Genomic DNA, 22,911 nt, shown 5'->3' with positions numbered 1-22,911 from the left:
GGCTCGCTAGCTCGGCAACTGCGTGGCCTCGCACTCCCTGCGGCTCGCCGAGCTGGCCCTGCAGCTTGCTTATGCAGCTCGAGCTCTGTAGCTTGGCTGCTGCATGGCCTCACCTGCTCTATTGGCATGCGCAGTGCACAGTTGATCAACTTTGCATCACTGATGACATCACAATGATGTCAATGTCTATGACATCATCAGTGATGTCACAATGCACAAGTGTGTAACGAAAAACCACAATTGCTCGAGTGACATTACCGATGATGTCACAATGCCTATGACATCATCAGTGCCTATGACATCATCAGTCATGCAATGACAAAAATGTAAACAAACAGTGCCCACTTGAAAGAAACTGCCCACTTGCTCCCTTTTATATAACGGAATCTCGCGCGCGATTCCCAGGCCCCTGCAGCTCGCCAAGCTGGCCCTGCAGCTTGCATTTGCAGCTCGGCCGCTGCGCGGCCTTGCCCGCAACTCGGCTGCTGTGTGGCCTATGAGACCAGCATCACTGATGATGTCAAATTTATGTCATCAGTGGGATTTAGGACATCACTGATGATGTCACAGTGGGATCAGGGATTTATGACATCACTGATGATGTCACAGTGGGATTTATGATATCACGGATGATGTCACAGTAGGATTTATGACATCACTGATGATGTCACAGTGGGATTTATGACATCACTGATGATGTCACAGTGGATTTATGAGATCATGGATGATGTGACAGTGGGATTTATGACGTCGCAGTGGGACAGAGAGAGAGAAACAGAGCCCAAGTTCCCATTTATGTTGGGATTCCTAGGCTCGGCTAATTCCTAGGCTCGGCTGCTGCCCGGCCTTGCCCGCCCTGCAGCTCGACCGCTGTGCGGACTCCCTTGTTCTTATGACATCACAACTTTGCATCACTCATCATGACATCACAATTGTTCTTATGACATCAGTGATGTCACATTGTGACATAATTGATGTCACCAATGCCTATGACATCATCAGTGTACTTCCAGTTGGGTGACATCACCTCCGGGACAAAAATTGCAGAGATTGCCCACTTGCTCCCTTTTACTTATGATGATGACGATTGTGACAAAAGGCACAACATTGACCGCACAAGTACACAGTCATCCAAATGCATCACATCCACAGCTGCAACAGTAAGTTATGCCTACTGGGAACTATGTGTGATAGTGGCTCATGTCACGACGACACAGAAACCTGGAGATCAGCTGGCAGCCTGACATCAATTACAAAGCCAAAAGACCTAATATTAGTCATCCACACCAGCACATAGCTGTTACGGGGCCACTCATTGTGACTTTGGGTGACACAGTAACATTATTCAGGTCCTTTGGCAAGAGACCCTAGCACAGTGTCGCAGGTGTCACACTACTGTAGGCATGTCAACCTGAAATAGGATTAAAAGTCTGCTTAAAGCCCCAGGCCAAGGTCTGTTGGGGTCAGGGGCCAGGGCTTAGTCAGCTGCCCGTCTAACTTGACCTACAACACAGTTTGGCCTTTACGGCCGGTTAAGCATTCAGCACAGACAGTGTAGTATGGCTGGCATGATATCCACTTGACCATTCCACATTCGCATAGTGCCCCACTTTAGTCAGGAGGACTGTCTATCTTCTGGTCTCTGCGCTCTTCTAAGATCTCGCGGGATTTAAGATTAGATGGAGGAAAAAAGGTGGTTCCTTCCTTCCCTGCTGCTGCTGCACCGGGCTGACAGACAGCAGAGAGCTGCACAGGTAGCCAGCTAGTCCCCAGTCTACCTAGCGACGCTTTCCGCCTGACCCGATTGGAGTGCCAGCCTCGATCGGCTGCTCGCTCGCAGTCCCACCCCGGCCCGCACCACAACCCGCTCAGGTCACCTTAGCACTTTCACCGGCGCATCTTCCATCTTCCAATCCAAGATGATACCTGGCAAGCGAAGAACTGCAATAATGTCCTTGTCGGTGGCGATATTTGGAGCACTGATGCTGCAGTCCGTTTCGTCCCAGAACGGTAGGAATGTGCACGCCTTGTAGAAAGAAATACACGCTAAATACATGATGCGTTTTGGGGATCTCTTGAATTTCCGCCGTAAGGGTATTTCATTTAGGTGTGTGTGTTTTCTCAAACTGGTCATTTTAAGCTTCCTCTATATTTATAAGGCTATCCATAATATCCCCAGCACTCGAGCCTGATAGTGATAGCCTAGTAAATATCCTATCCAGCATGGAATAGCGCTACTCTAAAATAAATAACGTTACATGCCGGGTAGCCTATCAACCGAATAGTCGTTTTGCTTATAGGACGGCACGCTTAAAAATAAGGGTTAATACATCATCAACAACAGTGTAGAATCGGTATTCGTTTGGCTGAAATGGGCTTATACACGGAGGCCTGTAGGCTACTGTGTGATGTCCCTAAAACGTCCTTTGAAGTGTGGAGCTGAATACCGACTAGACTAGACACATGAGCGGTTCATTCAGCAAGGACAAGTTCTGCTCATATTGGAAAGGGTGGTGGAAAATCGTGTAGCCTATCGTGTGTAATCTGAAGTTCAAATTCTTTATGTTGACCAGAACACACACACGCACACGCACACACGCACACGCACACACGCACACGCACACACGCACACACACACACACACACACACACACACACACACACACACACACACACACACACACACACACACACAGTCAACCTGTCCTGCTTGGTAGTCCATGCAGTGCAATAATATGAGAGGAATTCAGCAGGCCAGCAGTGTATCAGTCTCTATAACTCCTACAGGGCGAGATAATGCTCTGCAGCATCAAGCCAAGCCAGACCCTTTTAACCGAGCATAACACAATTAGATGGAAGACCTTAGATGTGCAGCACTGGAAATAGCACCAGTCCATTTTGCTGCATGCTTCTATTTTTAGAGCAGCCAAGAGATGCTGCGCTGGGATCCACGGCTATAATGTCCTCTTGCAAGAGTGAACGTGTTCACTCTTTGCTGAGATGTAACTGCAGCGCAGAAGGACATTGATTCGTCACCACGATTCTACTTGGCCCAAAGGACCCTCTGCTCATGAACCTCATCTCTACCAAGCATAGTGAGGCAGCACACTGGTGTGAGCTGCCTATCCCTCCTGTTAGCTGTGTGTATGCAGATCAGCTTGCATGCATCACTTTGCAACTATTTATTATCGTTGTTTGTGTGTGGGAGTGAGTGACAATTCATTCATTTTTGTCCCAAGTTAGAATTGACCCTATAGAAATGCATAAGAAGTGTCCTCCACGTATTGCACACCCACTATAGCACCTCTTCCTCACTCAGTGCTCAGGTGGAAGAAAGGAGCAGTAGTGGTTAAATTGTATCTCTTTGTATCTGACAGATAGCTAAGACAGCGGGATCTTTTCTTTTCCGCTCCACTGGTTTTCAAGCCTTCTTTCAAATGGCAAACCAACCGTGTATGTGCCACACTTTAATACAGATAGGGTTAGACAGGCAGGCACACTGGCCCTCTTCAAGTGTCCTCAAACTTTTCACCACTTTTGTGACGGGTTGAATAAAGTGGAAAGTTTAGACACCGCAATGAATGCAAATGCAATGTATGAGGGATGTTATTTGGTCACAATGCAAGATATCGATGTGTGTACCGAGCAACCAAACACATGGGAGGAGACATTTATATATGGGAGAATTGAGTTCCTGGTTGGTTGGTTAGAACGGTATAAAAGATTATTTGTGAGTGAATAGGAAAAATACAAGTAGAGATGGTTTTATCCTATGATGTGCCTGTACCGTTCAAAAGGTGCCGCCTGTTGGGAGAGCAGGGTCCTGTGGCATTTTTAAATAAATAATCAATAACAGTCCTCAATTTTTTATTTGACATCCCAGCTGGTTATCAAGTGAAATCGATTTTTATAGTTAAACAAGTCCACAGCCTCATGGTCCTTTGAATGCAAAATATCAAAACCCTAGGACAAATAGAAATAGGATAAAAAAAAAAGGTTTAGTCTATCTGACTGTTTACAATGGTCTAACCCCAGTTTCAATGGGAAATTGGATATTGGGATTGGAATGGGAAATTGGAAATTGCATATTTCTCTACACGTGTTTGTGTAGTAGTAGTTTACATCCTACACATGTACATGCAGGACGATGGATTGGACAGCTTCCTTTCTTCTCTCAACCCTCATTGTCTGTTTCTCCTCCTGTCTCTATTTTCTACACAACGTTCTCCTCTGTTCATCTGGCTCGTTCCTGATCTCTGCTGTTCTGTGTCTCTGCTGCTCTTAATCTGTCATTAAAAATACTAATTAAATAGAAAGGCGAAGCCGCACAACTTGGTTGCACACGGCTTCTGATGGAATATTCATTCAACGTTCAATCGGCTAACTCGTGTGCCACAACAGTTTTGGGTCAGATGGTGACCAGTGAACACTTCATCCACAGATTCATCAGTAGATAAAGAGAAATAACAGAATAATCTGTTAGGAAACAATCATGATTATTGTAGGTTACCGGTATCTGACGTTAGCTAGACTTGTACCTACATCAGAAAGTACGGCAATATATTTAGTTGGTGAACCAGTGATTTGCCTTTGTGAACCTGAAAAGCCTAACTTACCTTTCATTATTATCCTGAGTGATATTATCATTAACTTTAAAAATGCTCCTATTTTCTAGCTTGAACACCATTATTAGGCTACTACTCTTCCAGGCTACGTTAGCTAACCTCTGGCCGGATGCATCTGAAAGGTGGATTTCAATTGAAAGTAACTGAAACTGAAACATTGAAGTTGGCGATTGGCTCCTTCTAGTACCAATTTCTGAGGTAGAACTTTCAAATCTTTTTGAATGGCCTCTTCAACCCACAAAACCCCTTACATAACACATAACAACATAGAAAAACCCACGTGTCATCTACTCGAGGTGCGAGACGTTTCTCCGACATGTGGAGGGGCCTGCTGGGAGTGTTTTGACACATCAGTGTGTGGTGGGATCGTCTGTCTCGCAGCACGTTGATGTTGACAGCGTAGGTGTTGAGAGTGATGTTTTCACTTCCAGTTGCTTCCTTTGCAGAAAAGGCAACCTACATGAAGGCAACTGCTGTTGGCACAGTATGGCCAGACCTGATGAAAGCAGGAGGGTGATGTCAGTTAAATGTGTTTTTCTTCTTGTGGTGATTTGTCTGGTGGTGTGGCTGCTTGGCTCTCCCTCATGGTTGCCGGCGTTGAGTGCTTCTATGGAAACCGATGGGGGGCTCTCGCCGTGCGCCCACACGCTCCCCCCAGAGACCCAGAGCTGCAGCTTCTATAAATCTCCTCTCAGACTCACGGGCGGCTCCACAGAGCCTATAGACCAGGCTTAACGGCTACATCCCCCCCTTCTCTCGAGAGCTGCGTTCAAGTGTTGCACTTTTCTTACTTGCAATAGACATTTTCAGTCCAGTAACGGTAGACTTTTCCCACTGAATGAAACGCAACTGTGTTCAGTCGTTGAGTAATCATATAAACGAGCAGTTCTGAGCACTGGTGGTGATGTTTTTACTCGGTACGTGATCATGAATTGCCATGAAAATGACAAGGTCAGTTGGAGGACTTTTGCATGTGAGCACTGCGTAGGCCAGATCCAAATTTGATATGGTGTCGACTTAATTAGACAAAAGTGAGTGAGGGCGTCGTGACAGGGTCGTGCCTGCAGGGGGCGTCCTGACGGGGTCGTCCCTGCAGAAGAATAAGAATAAAGAGTTGAGGTCATTTCTCTCCTCTAACCAAACTGTTGATCTGACAGTTGTTGACAATTGGTATCGACAGTATTCTGTTTGACATCATGCAACGCAAGCCTATTTCATGATGTATAAACTAGTGCGAAAGAATATTTTAATTTCTTTTTCTCATCTTTATTTTGCTTTACTTTGCTTCCATTTTAATATAATTTGTCTGTCTTTATCATTTTATTTGAACTAATCTTTTATTTCCTTTTGTTTCCCTAACTGTTTATTTTATTTTATTTCTCCTTTTATTTTCTTGCCTTTCCATCCGACACCTGTTCCCTGTTCTCCTCTTTGGGGCTCGTCTGTTAGCACACCGTCTGTTAGCCACACCGGCGGGCTTCGTGAGGTCTCCTCTGTCTGAGACAAAGCTGACGGGAGACACCTTTGAGCTGTACTGCGACGTGGTGGGCAACCCCACGCCGGAGATCCAGTGGTGGTACTCTGACATCAACCGAGCCGACTCCTTCCGGCAGCTGTGGGATGGCGCCCGGAAGCAGCGGGTGTCCATCAACGCGGCCTACGGCGCCAACGCCGTGGGCGTGCTGGGCGTCACTCGTCTGGCCCTGGACGACACCGGCACCTACGAATGTCGAGCCAGCAATGACCCGCGACGCAACGACCCGCACCAGAATCCAGCCACCACCTGGATCCGTGCTCAGGCCACTGTGATGGTGCTGCAGAGTGAGTGGTCCGTGTGGAGGGACATCCCCCGGCATAGCAAGCAGACCTCCAGTCCCTGTGTGATTCAGCCTCCCTCCACAGTGTCCAGCAGTCCACTAGTGTCCTCCTTAAATGCCATCCTCCCCCACAGACCTCCCTCCACAGTGTCCAGCAGTCCACTAGTGTCCTCCTTAAACGCCGTCCTCCCCCACAGACCTCCCTCCACAGTGTCCAGCAGTCCACTAGTGTCCTCCTTAAACGCCGTCCTCCCCCACAGACCTCCCTCCACAGTGTCCAGCAGTCCACTAGTGTCCTCCTTAAACGCCGTCCTCCCCCACAGACCTCCCTCCACAGTGTCCAGCAGTCCACTAGTGTCCTCCTTAAACGCCATCCTCCCCCACAGACCTCCCTCCACAGTCTCCAGCAGTCCACTAGTGTCCTCCTTAAACACCGTCCTCCCCCACAGACCTCCCTCCACAGTCTCCAGCAGTCCACTAGTGTCCTCCTTAGACGCCATCCTCCCCCACAGACCTCCCTCCACAGTGTCCAGCAGTCCACTAGTGTCCTCCTTAGACGCCGTCCTCCCCCACAGACCTGGAAAATGAAGAACTATACCGTCATCTAGTCTCATCTATTTTCCCTCTATCTCATCTGTAGGCTGTTCAACATATTAGTTTCCTTTTTTCTTTCATGTTTTTAATTTCCTTGATTTTAATATCATCGTATTTAGTGTTTCTTTCCTTATCCTCCCTGTCTTGTGTGTTATGTGCACCACTATGTGTTACATCTCATTGAAATGTAGTCTATTCTCCTTTTATTTCTGCATTTTGAAATGTCGAAAATGTCGAACTAACACTTAGAGGCACAAAATAATGCCGTTATTTATTCGCCAACTCTCGTTCATAGCACATCTGACTAAGAACTCCTGTTAATGATCAAAATGTGTCAGTTGCTCATCCGCCTACAGTACGCAATCAATGTATTATATAAGCATTTCTCAAGATTGCCAAGATTGGAGAAGCACAACGCCTAGATGGAAATAAAGAGTAGGTGTAAACATTGACAACTCAATAAATAAAAACTTTATTTACAAAAACAAAAAAACAAACAAAACATTGACAACTCAACAGACTGCGTGTGTTTGGCGAGCAGTGTTGCAGCTCGTGAACACTGCGATTGACCAATTGAGGCCTTTATTGAAGTAAGCTAATCCAGTAGAGCACATGTTTTCAACGTGGGAGGCGGGGCTCCAAGCAGTTTCAGGGGAGGCTCAGTGAATGGAAGTGAAAAAAATATGACATTAATTATTAAAAGCCAAAGGTGATCTCGTTGGCTAAATGTGTGTGATTTAGTTAACGAGATACTTCAGAGATACAGTAGTTTGGGGGAATTTGACAGTTTTTCCCCACTTTCCCAGAGTAAAATAAATAATAATAAATAATAAAATAATAAAGACTCAGACAGACATTTTAATCTATTTGGTGTAGTAGTCTGAATATATGTCAAACAGCAATATCAGGCTATCTTGGCTTGTTGATTGTCTATGGGGGTCAAACTAATAATTACGATCCCTATATAGGCATCCAGGTATTGAGCGAGGGGGCTCCTTTATCCAAGCTTTGCCTGGGGGAGGCCCACAGTCTCAGACTTTGAAAACTCCTGCAGTAGAGGATTTCAGACAGTCTGTTGTGTTTTAATGGGATGGGAGTGCATGTAACTGTAGAGTATGTAGTCTCGCTGGCCAGCCTCCTCTCCCTTCCATCCGAGGAGTCTGGCGACGCAGGTCTCCACAGTGGGATTGCGATGGGCGGCGCTTAGCGGCAGTGCCCTTGGAAAATAGTTTTCAACAATCCAACTTGCCGTTTTCAGCGTGTAGCAACGAGCTAGCGTGTAGGTTTCTGCCGTTAGCTTGCTAGCTAGTTAGCGTTGTTGTTTTCACTGAGGCGGCAGGGCACTGTTTACAGCGACACACAGGGAGGAGGGAGCGGAAGCCGCTCTGATTGACATGGTCCTGAGCCAATGACAGAGCTTGTAATAAGCCGGGAGCGGACATCCGGGTGCCACCGAAACAGTCGCTCCAATGGGAGAGCAGCTGTAGAGCAGGGGAGGGTTTATCCCTGTTGCCTGTTTCCGTGGCGCCAGACTCCTCGGACAGAAGGGAGAGGAGGCTGGCCAGCGAGACTATAGAGTATGTAACTGTAGAGTATTTGAGCTTCATTGTGGTTTTACTATGCGGTTAAATCTCAGCTCTAAATTTCAGCTCAGAGCAGAGGCAGATGGACCTTGACCAGGTGCCAGATTTGTTGTATACATTCTGAAACAGTTGAAGCAACTATGCAATTCGTATTTGAAGATTCATATTTTTCAGCTGTACTATTGCCATCAGCCATCACTTTATTTTCAGTGGTAGAACGATAAGATGTTTGGTAAGACTTCTCTTTATGCCACTACTACTAATCGTATACATTTATTGTATTCCTTTTCTATAGTGTGTAAAGTACGGTTGGCCTTGGTTTCTGTATGAACCCTTTGTGGGTTGTTGTAGCACACATTATATATCTTTCACAGCTGATCTATGCGTGTCTTGCAGAGCCGTCCATCACCTCCTCCGACCACGTCACCCTGCCCTCGGACTCCCACAGCGCCCCCTTCACCCTGCAGTGCAACCTAACCAGCGCTCACAGCGGCCTCGACGAGAGCTACTGGATGAAGAACGGGGAGGAGATCGTGGACACGCGCACCAAGAACAAGAACACGAACACCGAGTACAGGTTGGAGTCATCGGGGAAACCTCGTATGTCTGTGAGAGGGGTTTAGAGCAGTGGTTCTCAATGTGGGGTCTGGGGACCACTAGGGGTCCTTGAGGGGGGGGGGGGGGGTTCTGGTGGCTCCCTAGCAAAGTGATGACTTATTAAACTTCACCATTTATTTAATTTACGAGAAGTTAACAAAATAGGAAATGTGGAAGAATGACTATTTTGAACATAATGTCACCGTTATCGCTCTACCTACTGCACAATAGAGAGATAGTCGTAGCATTCTGGACAAAGTCTTTCACCTGACACGCCAGATGGTTTGTTACAACGTCTGGGAACTCGTCTTCGGAAACTGTTTTTAAAAGGGCAGACGCTTTCAAAAAATACCTGGCAGGTGATTGGATGAACCATCTGTCTATCACAGACTTGGTCACTTCTCCCTGTCGTCACAACTAAATCCCGCCCGTATTTGCCTCGACACCGATTGGTCCGGCACCACTGCAGGAACAGATTCAAACGCATATCTGGCAGTGTGGCAGGATGGATTTCTCGTATGATCGTGATCTTGCGAATCCCAGTCCCCTTGCAAGGTTACAAAATCATAATATAACAATAAAAAATGTTCTCAGACTTGGGTCAGAGAGAAAATATATCATCAAATGAAATTGGGAATAACTGGTTGTTCAGAGGCGTGCATGGGTTTACTTGAGGTGTGTTTGTTGCCGTTTCAGGCTGAACAAACCAAGAGGAGACGACGCCGCGTCGTACATGTGTGTCTACACCTTCGACAACACTCCCCCAGCCAACGCCACCATAGAAATTAAAGGTATGTGTTGATTTGTAAGCTACTGGCCCTTTCCTCCTTTTCTCTCGGTTTCAAGGCCATATTAGAGATGTCACTAGTAAGAATGACCAGCAGCCCTGTCATGTGACGACCTGTGGTTTGAAACGGCTCTACTGGCTGCTCAGGGACAACCCGACCGTCCTTGACACCTCCATCTATCCACTGGCCCAGCTCAGTGGCAGCAGATGGTGTCTTCTCTGTCCGATGGCCAGGGATTATGTCTCCATGGTAAAACCTGGCCCCAGCCTTTTTTGTTGCCACACATGCTATGGAGGAAATTGGATTTTGGTAGTGCTTGCTTTTATTTTATAGGGCACTTCTGTCGGGCAGAAAGATTTACAACCAAGCGGATTTACAGTACTCTCCAATTATATCCAATTCCGGACAGCAACGACCAAGGAATTACAATCGTGTACCGATATATTTCATCATGTATTGTTTTCGCTTAAGTTTCTCATAAATGAACGATCCTCCATCTGTCTTTTTTCAAGTTGAATATCGTTTTTACCTTCAATTGTAACTTGATGTTCTTACAGCCCCTGTACAGTAAATGACTCATAGCGCACCTATTTTTCAGATAAAAAATACGTACGCAATTGCTTGACACTTACTTTCGTCCGTGTCGTTTATATTCATATACTTAATCTGCACAAAGTGACTGTCGCCCAAAGTGGGATTTAAGGCTTCTGCGGTTCGGACCGGAAATGACGTGGGTGTCCGGAATTGTCCAGAATTGGATCCAATAGACTACTTGCACAACTCCACTACTTCCTGAAATGAGTAGGGCATGCTGGTTTCCTGTCCTACACTATTGGATGAACTGATTAATGTCAGGTGTGCCTGATCACTGTTGTTGTGACTGCAGCAATCAGGCACACCTGACATGAATCAGTTCATCCAATAGACCAAATCAGCGTGACGTCACCATGTAAACAACATTACTTCCGCGTACCACTTGGGGAAGGCGGCAGGTTTAAATTTGCGTGTTGTCAAATAAATGCTGTCAAACCCTCTCGTTGTTTTCGGCCAACTACTTTCAATTTAAATCTTCAAACGGTTGGTAAACATGCTTGTCCGACGTATCTAGCCTTTCTTCTGTGTTTGTTTTATGTAGTGTTAGCTAGCTAATAACGTTTGTTTACAACTGTCAAACTCGCAGTTTTTTTGCAGACTCGTTAGCTACAGAGCCACTGACGCCACGTTAATTTAATTTAGCTTCAAGTCTACTCTGGTCTGGTCTGGTCCAACAGGTAAATTAGCTAGTCTGGTCTCCACTGTTAGTGAAAGTGTTGTTATGAATGATATTAACCAACAACACAACACGAACGAACCATTTTTGTCTTCTTTGTCTGTTTTTGTCTTCAACACGTCAGTTTGTGCCGTTCACCGCCATTATGATGTGTGGACGCCAGGGGTAACCGGAAGTAAATGTAAACATCCCCGCTGATTTGGTCTATAGTGTAGGACAGGAAACCAGTGTGCCCTACTCATTTCAGGAAGTAGTGGAGTTGTGCAAGTACGGTAGTCTATTCCGTTTACATGCAGTATTGATGCCTGACAATGAATACTGTATTCTGCCACCTGTTCCTTATACTGTATACTTTCGGATGACGAGATGACGAATGAATGGAATATTACATGTACTAATATACAACATTGGATTTTCTATTTGTATAATTGCAGTAGTGTGAGCATCTCCTGCCAGTGGCTGAGTGATGTTAGCCAGATGAATGTTGATTCCATCATCTTCCTCCTGCTGTTCTGTTCACACAGTAGTTAGTCAGGCTTCCCCTCTGATCGTGCCTAAAAGACTTAGCTGGAATTACCTTCATTTAGTGGATGAGCGGAAATGCAGAGCATTTATGATCTCACTGATGCACCGCAGCTGTTCAGTGCCTGCAAACGCTGACACAGCACTTTTTCCACCAGCATTGCCTTTTAAGTAAAGTAAAAAAGAAAAAGATAAAAAAAAAAATAGATCGATTGCAATAAATGTGAGTGGCTATAGTTTATGATCAGATTCTTCTTGACAAGATGAATTCAAAGTACAAATTACACATACAGTATATATTTTCCCTGCATTCAACATAATATATGCATTGGTGCATGCATACATAGTACATACATACATACATACATACATACATACATACATACTAGGGCATTCACAGACTAGTCGACTAGTCGACTAGTAAAACCACTAGTCGACACTGTGCTTAGTAGTCGACTAGTCTAAAAAAAAAATATATATATATATATATATATATATATATATATATATATATATATATATTTTTTTAATCTTTAAGAAAGAACATGAGGTATTTACATGACATACATGGACTATCATATCCCATATCCCCCACAAAGAACATCAAAACACAACAAAACAAAACAAGAAAACTGCATAAGATACACAATAATCCAAGAACAAACAAGACTATTGACTATTGGACAAACAACCAAACAAAAACAATGCATTCAAAGTAAATACATAGATCTTGCCCTGTTGGCAGCTAGGAAATGCATAGCTTTCAATTGGAAAGCATCCAATCCCCCAGCTGTAGTTCACTGGTGGAATGAACTCTCAAGCTACCATACGTTGGATAACATTTACTACAAGAGCAAAGGCAGATTCTTAGACATCCCCAAAATATGGCAACCACATACAGAGTTTGACTTTAAGAACTTTTTACCCCAGTGTCATTAGGCTTATCAGGATAGGAGCTGAATGCATTGTTTTTGTTTGGTTGTTTGTCCAATAGTCTTGTTTGTTCTTGGATTATTGTGTATCTTATGCAGTTTTCTTGTTTTGTTTTGTTGTGTTTTGATGTTCTTTGTGGGGGATATGGGATATGATAGTCCATGTATGTCGTGTAAATACCTCATGTTCTTTCTTAAAGATATATTTTTTTTTAATTAAAAAAATAAATAAAAACGACTAGTCGACTACCTTTAGCGACGACTAGTCGACTAGTAAAATTCACTAGTCGTGAATGCCCTAATACATACATACATACATACATAGATACATACACACACACACACACACACACACACACACACACACACACACACACACACACACACATACATACATACATACATTATTGCACACGCAGTAAACCTGTGGCACTGTATTCTGGTTAACATGTAATAACGTTGCTTCCTTGTTTTAGCTGCTCCTGACATCACAGGCCACAAGCGCAGTGAGAATAAGAATGAGGGCCAGCGCGCTGTACTCTACTGTAAGTCTGTGGGCTATCCTTACCCCCTTTGGACCTGGCGCAAGCTGGACAGCGGTGTTTCCATGGTATGTTCTCACTCCCATCGCCCAACATCCACGGGCTTTTTGGGAAAAGGCTTTATGCAGATTTGGGTGCTGTTTAAATTGGCGGGATGCAGTGATATCGTATACGTGTGGAAGCCATGTACTGTACTGTACTGTACTGTATGGAGATGGTTCAAAACACCGAACCCTTCGTTCTTTGCTTCACTGTGGTCAATAAACAAGTAACGCTTATTAGAACAAGATTGGAAAACGTACGCAGAGAATTCTGTTCTTACTCAACCTGGCTTTGAGTTGATGCATATGAACGTCCTAATTCAATTAGAATAACCTAGGTATAAGCTGATGCTTCAATTTTGAGAATTCACTTTTGGTTTTTGCACAAACTCGGACACAGCGGGTACATTTTGATGACCACAGAAAACATGGCCGTGAGCTGTACCTCATTATAACTATTGGAATGATCATGTCTTTCCCCTGCATTAGCAGTAACCTATCGCCCAGTCAAAGCGGGTAGCTGGCAGTCACATCTTCATAAGGTGGAAAAGTCAGGACAGTCACTCAGTCATGGACGTTTAGTGGGTTTATTGGTTAAAGGGCTGTAGATAGGGATAGATAGGGATAGATAGGGATAGGGATAGATAGAGATTGGAAGGTGCTAGAGATTCGGGATTCGAGGGGTGGGCAGGATTAGTGGCTAGGGGGATTTGCGGGGGGAGGGGGGAAAAGCACCATGCTTTGCGCTTGTTCACACAAACTTGCTGACAGACCATTATATCAATCGCAGGTGGACAGGAATATTTCTAAAATTGGTTTATTGATGGCAACAGGGACTTTCCATCGCAGGATACCAATGGATGCATGTAAACCGCTGAACTCAAATAAGACTTTAACTGGAGTATGGCCAGTAACCGGGTTAGTTGTACATGTAAACCAGAGCCGCGTAGATAGAAGAGTCCCGACATCTCCATTCACTCCAATGGACCAGTTTTTTACTCTCAAGAGTTCCAGGAAGCAAGGTCCTGGATTAAGCAGCACTGTCGAGTTGCAGCAAAATAGACAGTTTGTGTTGTACTCTGAAAGGGTTTTTCATCGCTTGAATCAAATTGTACATTATCAGCTTTATTTTAGCATGCAAAAGTAGCGCGAGACCCATTCCTGGCTGTTCATTGGCTAATGAGTCTCATTAGCCAATGAGTCTCGCATTTTGGTCCTCCGCTGACGCCACTCTCTCTCTCTAGAGGACACTAATGTAAACATACTGTAACCACTGTCCTTTTAGACATAGTCATATTCCTACATGACGCGTCCACCATCAACCTCCTTCTCCTCTGTGGATTTCCTTTTTCCTTTACAGGATATTGATAACTCATCCGGGCGCTTCTTCATCACTAACAAAGACAACTACACCGAGCTCCATATTGCCAACCTGGACCTGGGTTCGGATCCTGGCGAGTACCAGTGCAACGCCACCAACATTATCGGCACCTCCTCCGTGGTCTCCGTGCTGAGGGTGCGCAGCTACTTGGCGCCCCTCTGGCCTCTCCTGGGGGTTTTGGCCGAGATCATCACCCTGATCGTCATCATCGTCGTTTACGAGAAGCGCAAGAAGCCAGAGGATATAGGAGACGGTGAGTCCCGGCAGTGGCGTTTCATCCTTGTTTTTGTCTTCCAATCAGTTAGACATTACTTAAAGAGTATGGATCTCTCTCCTGTGAATTTTGCATCCAGAGCCTAGTGAGTGCTGCTTTGGGTAGTGAGGGACTGTGTCGGTTTTTTTCGGTGTCTGCTTATGTCATTCCTTTGCAGGCGACACTAACTCGGTCACCTGACACTATGATGTGCCGGGCACTCAATAATTCAGTGTGACGACATTGACCCAACAGGCAGACGCTGTTGCAGTAGGTCACACCTTGTCAGGACAATTTCACCCATTTAATATTCATGGGAAATATGATACAGCAGCGTTGCAAGAGATGGTCGGTTTTCAATTACTTATGGGTTTCAAGGGACTTTGCCCTGTCCCCGAGCTCCCCGCAAACATAGCCATGAGAGACATCGTTAGGTATACAAGCTGCCTATGCTATCCAGGGATGATCTAATAATGCTAACTACTTCATTTCCAAGAGTCCGGCTATATCATAAATTATGCATTACTTGTATTTATGGTGACCTTTCCTCTCAAGCGCAATTTTGATGTTGTCACATGTGACATGTTGCCGGTTTGGATTCAACTGTGCAGCAGCAGGTTCACAACTGCCAGTGATGTGGATGCCCCGCAGTTTCGCTGTAATGCCCCTTCTAAAATGAACTCTCCACATGGACAGTTTGGCATCCCCTGTTTTGAACTGGCCACGGTGCCCCCTTAAAAGAAAGTTGTGGATCTCCTCATTTAAAACGACATGTGATGCCGCTAGACTGAGGAAAGAGAGCAGCCAAAGATCTCACAGAACAGCAGGAGCGGAGAGCAGACAGACCTCTCACTCTGCCGCAGATTCCAAAACCAAAGATTGTGCACCGGGAAGAGCTCTCACTCTGTCTGAGTTTCCCGAACCTGCAAATCACTCACTTTTTTTACACACACTTAATAAACTAAAAATTTACTTAAACTAGTAAGTAGTGAACTTAAATTTAAACACAGTACAGTAACATCAATGCTGATAATTAATATAAATAACTAACTAAATAACTATATATATATACATATATATATATGTATATATGATTGCATTTGTTTTTTTGTTATAATTTTTTTTATTGCTTTGACATGGAAACAAACACATAAATAACAAAAACACAACTATTAACCCCTACCCCTCACCACAGGTGGCAACCAGTATACATTGCAATTGATTGCATTGATATGATTGCATTTGTGAGTTTTTCTCTGGACGAGGGGGGCACCACGAAACAAATTGCGCTTAGGGCACCCAAATGGCCAGCAGCGGTGATGACTATTATAAACTACTGATGTTAAATATAGGTGGAATAAACTGTCATTGCTATTCATCCCATGGTGAAACGTAGAATCTTGCTGAATTGGTAGGCTTTAATGAGCTATGTCACATTGTAATAACATAACATAAATAGTTTTCAGCAAGCCTTTCCCACATGTAAAGTGGGTTTCCGGGGTCTTAATTCACTTCGGGGCCACAGTTAAAATAGTAGTTCTGCAGTATAAACTAACTAGAGTAGTAAGCATTTCAATGGAATACAGTACACAATTCTGAATAAAAGGTAGGCTATCTGTTTATTTTGATATACGACATAAGCTACTTGTAGGTCTACAGTATATTACACCAAAGTGAAATATTACTCATTATTATCACTATTATTATAACCAATCTTACAGTAAAAATCCTAGTAAAAATAGCCGGGCGTCTGGGCTGTGTAGCGGTAGATTCCCTAACCTACCAACACGAGGGTCGCGGGTTCGCACCCCCGTGTTCCCGCTGGCCCAGTCGGGCGTCCATACAGGCACAATTGGCTGTGTCTGCGGGTGGGAAGCCTGATTACGGGTATGTGTCCTGGCCGCTGCACTAGCGCCTCCTCTGGTCAGTCGGGGCGCCTGTTCGGGACGGAAGAGAACCGGTGGGAATAGCGTGATCCTCCCATGTGCTACGTCCTGCGGGTGAAGCTCCACGCTGTCAGGTGAAAAGAAGCGGCTGGCAACTGCGCATGTGTCGGAGGAAGCATGGCTCTGCCCAGATCAGAAGCATGGCTCTGCCCAGATCAGAAGCATGGCTCTGCCCAGATCAGCAGAGGGGCTGCAGAGACCAGGGCAACAGGGGATCAATTGGCCAAGTACAATTGGGGAGAAAAATGGGGGGGAAATCAGGGGGGGGGAGTCCTCATAGCCTTTCAGTAGCATGGTGCAGTATTGCAGTTGTAGAGCAGTTATACACCAGAATCCTTACTCAACATATGGTTATAATTCTTGAAATCAGGTTAGCATTGGTATTGAATATTTTAACAGATTGTTGTGATATGTCCCATCTCCCCCCCCTTTCCCAAATCGCATAACCTAAACCATGTTTGTGGTAAGTGAGAGACTTTGCATGCCTCATGAATTTCAGTAAGCATCCAGTCTCATCTCCTTCCAGTTCACAGCACATTACCCACACGCACAAACTTCTCTCACCTATGTTTTACCTGAGTGTCACATGCAATTCAACATGTTGAGCAACTATTTTTGCTAGGTTTTAGATCCCTCCTCCTCCCCCTCACCACCAATATTGGTTCCATATCAGAGTTGTAGTCGAGTCCGAGTCGTGGACTCATTTTCAAGACTTGTGACTCGACTTGGACTTGAGCACTGATGACCCGGACTTGAACTTGGACTCGAGCATTCACGCATCTGGACTCGGAAGTTGAAAAGGACTTGGACAAGGACTTGTTAATTGATAAAGACTGTTTTTTTTTGTTTTTTGTTCATTTCTTTTGTAATAGGCCCTAATCATTTGGTATAAGATATTGATAGCTGATAGCTATATTAATACTGTGCCATTATTCAATTTCGTAAAAAGGGCAGGCACGTGTGTTCCACCTACATGTGGATTCATGTTCATGTTCTGTCATCTCCGGACTCAGATAATGTGGAATCGACTCGGACTCTTCTTCGGTGACTCGGACTGACTCGGGACTCGAGAGTCGACTTGGACTCGAAATATAGTGACTTGACTACAACACTGTTCCATATAGTTGCATCAAAACAGCATTTCTGCAGTTCTCAAGTGGCTTGCATGTTACTAGAATGAATTTAAAGTACCGTGTTGACCAATCATTTCTACTGTCACTATTTCTACACAGAGTCAAGGACTTTACTATTCTAGAGCTAGAAGGCTGATATCGATAGAGCTGCTTTTCAGTCATCTGTTTGAGTGAACAGATCTTTTGTGTGCGGTGCTTGTCTCTGCATGCACAAAGTCTTTTGAAACTGAACCTTTGCCTGTTACACGATTGTCTCCTCACTCATGCGTTTTAATGTGGTGTTGTGCTGGTTTTGACTGCCTTCTGTGTGTCTGTTGAGCGACCTCGTGCCAAATGCAACACCATATGGCCTACTCACTGTTCGGCCTTCTCACCCATGTCTCTCCATCCCATGTCTACAATCTGCACATAGTCATGCTCTTCCGCAGATGCCCACACCAACGACAGTAGAGTTGAATTAAAGTCATCCTAGAAACGCCTGGAGGTCAAGTGCTCCATGTCTCAGCCGCACAGCCACTGTAACATGTTGACATTCCTCATGCTCTCTCTGTTAACAAAAAAAAAAACTTCAATTCATCAACGTGTGCAACTTTCCTGCGGTTTATTTTTTGGTCTTCATTTCTCCATATCTTCCCTTGTTGCCTCAGATGATGAACCACCAGGACCAGTGTAAGTACAAATACATTACAGTCACCACCTTATCGCTGCTTAGCTTGGTCGTGTGTGTTTTCTTCTAGCCCATAAACATATATCTACTCTCGACAGTCTATAGAGTCTATAGCTCAATGTAGAATCCAAATCTGGGTCGCGCAGCATTCGCAAATAACTACAATCCTTGGAGAGCCATATGATACTACTATGTGTCTGTCATTGCAATGATGACTATTGCTTTTCTTCTTTGAAATGAAAACAATTGATAAAGACAAAATCCTCGAAGAGCCATGTGACAATGGCTCTGGCTGATTTTTCACATGGAACGATAGTGATGAATCAATATTCTTCCCTGTGATGAACTTGCCTCCTACCATCTAAATGGACCTAATGAGGTAAACCCCCACCATGATTCTCTAAGTAGGTTAGAACAAAAAACGGAGAAATTATTTGCAAATACTAATTCGACCCAGGTATGGTGTTGTCCACCACTGTGAAAAGTAGAACTCACTGTATGTTCATGTGCTCAGCTACTGAGTATACAAATCTTTCACTCGAGACTAGACCTGATTTTATCTTTTACTTCTTAAAGGAAAACCAATTCAACCAACAACCACAAAGACAAGAACCTCCGCCAGAGGAACACAAACTGAGTTGACTGTCTACTAAGTGAGTGTTTAATCCCTCTTCTGGGAAAAACAAATGAACTGTGAATCCAGTGTCAAGTTTATGCTGAATATTTTGTTAATAGCCTTTGGCCACAAATGAAGAGATTATGTACTAAATATGAAATTACCAGTGGGCGTCCGGGTACTGTAGCGGTAGATTCCCTGCCTATACCAACATGAGGGTCGCAGGTTTGCGACCCCGTGTTACCTCCGGCTTGGTCGGGCGTCCATACAGGCACGATTGGCTGTGTCTGCGGGTGGGAAGCCGGGAATGAGGGTATGTGTCCTGGTCGCTGCACTAGCGCCTCCTCTGGTCGGTCAGGGCGCCTGTTTCGGGGCGGAAGGGAACTGGTGGGAATAGCGCCGTGATCCTCCCACGTGGTACCTCCTGCCGATGAAGCTCCCCGCTGTCAGGTGAAAAGAAACGGCTGGCAACTGCACATGTATCGGAGGAAGCATGTGTGTGTCCACAGCTCTCCCCAGATCAGCAGAGGGGGTGGGGCAGCGACCGGAGCAGCAGGGGGAATTGGCGAAGTACAATTGGGGAATAAATGGGGGGGAATCAGAAAGAAAGAAAAGATTACCACTGAAAGCTCAAAATAACCAATGAGTTGTTACAGTATTAACTGCCCTAATGAGTTGATTTGTCTGTATTTGCAGGTAACATTACATATGTTTTGACCATATGAAGGTAAACAAGAAGGGAATTCCTAGCTATTCTTAATAAGATTCATCTGCCATTAAAGTATGGTTGTGGAGGAGCTAAATGGCTGTACTGTGTGAGGCATGCCTTATGACTTTATTGTGTGAGGGTGAGAGGTCAAGAGAGACTCAAACCATTATGGAAATATTCACATTATAACCATTGTTGCTGCATGCAATTGTTGACATTCATGATTTCCTCCTCCCTCTTATCTGCTAATTTAACTTTTTTTTTTTTTTTTTTTTTTTTACTAATTCTGAAGTAATGCATGCAAGATCTTGACCTTCTGTTTGATACAGAAATGGCTTTTTGTTATTTTTCTCAGAGAGTGGCTTCATGTAGATAATCTGTGCCGTGTGTTCTAGGGGAAAACAAAACTTGGCAATGTAAAAGAAAATGCCACCATAATCTGGTATGACAGTTGTGTACAGTTTTATCATTCTGCTGCATACCGTTTTATAAGTTGGTACTTTATCATTTTATCAGATTATATATATATTATTAAATTTTAAGGGCTTTGCAATGTCCCTCTACATTTGATTGAGGTTTATTTTACTGTATGTATGTACTGTATGTATTAAATCACTATTAACTGTATGAAATCACCATTAATATAAAGAATATATTCATGCTGTATGATGCACTTAATTGTTGAGAAAAGTGGGGGGAAAATTGTATAAACCTACTTTAGGAAATCTGTACTCAAATCATTCTAACATTGTTTTTTAAATTATGTGTATTGTATAGCATGGCTATTATCCTATGCAATTATTATTCATATCATATATTGAAAAACATAGCAGCTTTTGATTTCTCTGTGACAAAGCTTTAAACTAGTATAGGATCACCTTAGAGCGTTGACGACATACTACACAGCTGCATGAATTCTCTATAGCTGACGTGGGACGCATCAAGAGACAGCTCACGTCAGGACTGACACATGTAAAGCAATCCTAAGATCCCAAGTCATTTTTAAGAATAAATATCTCAAAAACAACGTTTATTGGTCAAGTTGAGTGTCTCTGCATGAACGAAACTGCGCGCATGCACGCACACAGACATCAATGATTATAAGAAATATTGTGTAAGGAAAACAGCACCATCTAGTGGGATTTTGACTAGTTCACAATGGAGACCCTATGGTAAAAAGTAGCTCTGCTGATGAATTTAACAACTTCCGCCCACATAGAATATCTGTGATGTTACTGTGCGCCTCCAGTGAGATTACATGTGAAAAATGTGAAAAGGTGACTGTGAAAGAAACCCAGGGTTATTTCCTGCAGGTAGCTGCATTTTCTGCTTCAGAACAAATAGGAATACCACAAAATAACAGTTAAGTGTTTGTGAAGGGTTAAACATCCATCAGTCATCACATCTAGTCGCTACATGTGTGATTGTGGTGTAAGTATCACCTGCACACAGTCCAATATGAAATTAGGTTCACAGTGTTCATAATTGACCTTGGTCCATTTGGACAGTAAACCATTTTCAAGCTCTACTTGCGAAGCAATGACAATATCGACACTTACTGATGATCTTACATAGATTTTTAGCCATTTTATAGTTTTACACAGGCATAGCATACTGTAAGTTATGAAATAACTGCTCCAGACATTATCCAGTCTGGTTCTGCCTCAATGAATGTTAGGGTTGCTGTGAGACATGTGGATTTAGGTGCGGATACTTGATGGCCAAGACACACTTGGTAAATTGGAATCTCGATAACTAGGAACGCTGTAGCACTTGATAGCTGAGTCTGCAAGGTTCGAAAGATGGGAACTGTTGCAGAAGGTTGTCTTGAGATTAGTCTATGAACAACTGCAGAGGACCTGCAGAACCGAACCTTTATAGGTCCCGGACATGACATCAACTTGTGTTATGACATCATCAGTGAGTGATCTATGACATCACAGTAGGAATGATGACATCATCCTAACAATGAAGCCATCAACAGCAGTGGCAGCACACAACAGATAATTGCTGCCAAATAAATTGCAGCAGTGCACCAAAGGGGGGCAGTGTCTATCGGGGGCCTGCCGGCCGGCGGCACCGTTGACCGGTACAATTTAAAATCAGGACTTGGTTCATTTATGCAGGCCAAGCTCTTTCAGTGATTCAGGGATTGGGCAACATTTCCCACAACTTATTTGTTTGATAAGTGAATTAGAATAATGACAGCTTGTAATGTGTTTCTTTAGAATAGACTGATGATGATATGGGCCTCCGATGCCATCTGTTGTCCATTTCCATGATGTAGCCTACCTAAATATCCTGTCTTACATGAATATATCAGAAGAGGAATCTATAGCAGTAGAGGGTGTTCACTGAACCTGTTGCTAGAACAAAGACAAACCCATGTCTGTGTTCTCTGGCAAAACAAAAGCTCTGTAAACAAGAAAGATCACAACTCTTCCTAAAATAATTTTAATTTACAGCTTTAATTTTTAAGGTTTCACCCTATAGCCTAACATTTACCCTTCGAGTGGCGATACATTTTTATGTGTACATATTCATCAAATGTAGCATAATCCACGGACATAAAAAGTTTTTGTGACAATGGGGGCAAAGCCTGTGACACGTGAAACCAACATGTGTACAGTGATCAACGGAAAGGACGAAGAAAAGCCTGACTGTGGCAAACACACTTAAGGGTGAGAGGTCTCTCACTCAGTGGTCATGCCACTATTTAAGCAACACCCACTGCAAGAATTACACTCGTTTATTTCACTGCACTGTGGTGGTCCAGTTTCAGTCAGTAAAGATCTACACAAGAGATTCATTAGCCAGCAGCAGGGCAAGTTTTAGAGAAGAGAAAAAAGGAAATGTCCACATATCACTATCAGGATTAGATATGTCATATTAAAT

At 44.0% G+C, this 22,911-nt stretch overlaps 1 protein-coding gene across 1 annotated transcript; it reads left to right on the top strand.

Annotated features, from left to right (window-relative positions):
• Positions 1 to 1,919: 1,919 nt before the first annotated feature.
• Positions 1,920 to 20,103, top strand: LOC310800590 (neuroplastin-like; the record flags this gene model as incomplete). The annotated part of the gene is made up of 9 exons (XM_083663213.1): positions 1,920 to 2,010; positions 6,090 to 6,446; positions 9,016 to 9,190; positions 9,913 to 10,007; positions 13,205 to 13,338; positions 14,672 to 14,945; positions 18,672 to 18,693; positions 19,268 to 19,344; positions 20,004 to 20,103. 8 exons carry the CDS (start codon positions 1,920 to 1,922, stop codon positions 19,326 to 19,328), a joined length of 1,209 nt encoding a protein of 402 aa, XP_083519339.1. The 3' UTR covers positions 19,329 to 19,344; positions 20,004 to 20,103.
• Between the last annotated feature and the right edge of the window lie 2,808 nt (positions 20,104 to 22,911).

This window comes from Poromitra crassiceps (genome assembly GCF_964638095.1).
Source record: "Poromitra crassiceps genome assembly, chromosome: 30".
In the NCBI taxonomy this organism is placed as follows: Eukaryota; Metazoa; Chordata; class Actinopteri; order Beryciformes; family Melamphaidae; genus Poromitra; species Poromitra crassiceps.
The sequence above is the reverse complement of the archived record's forward strand: the minus strand, read 5'-3'. Positions and strand labels throughout refer to the sequence as shown.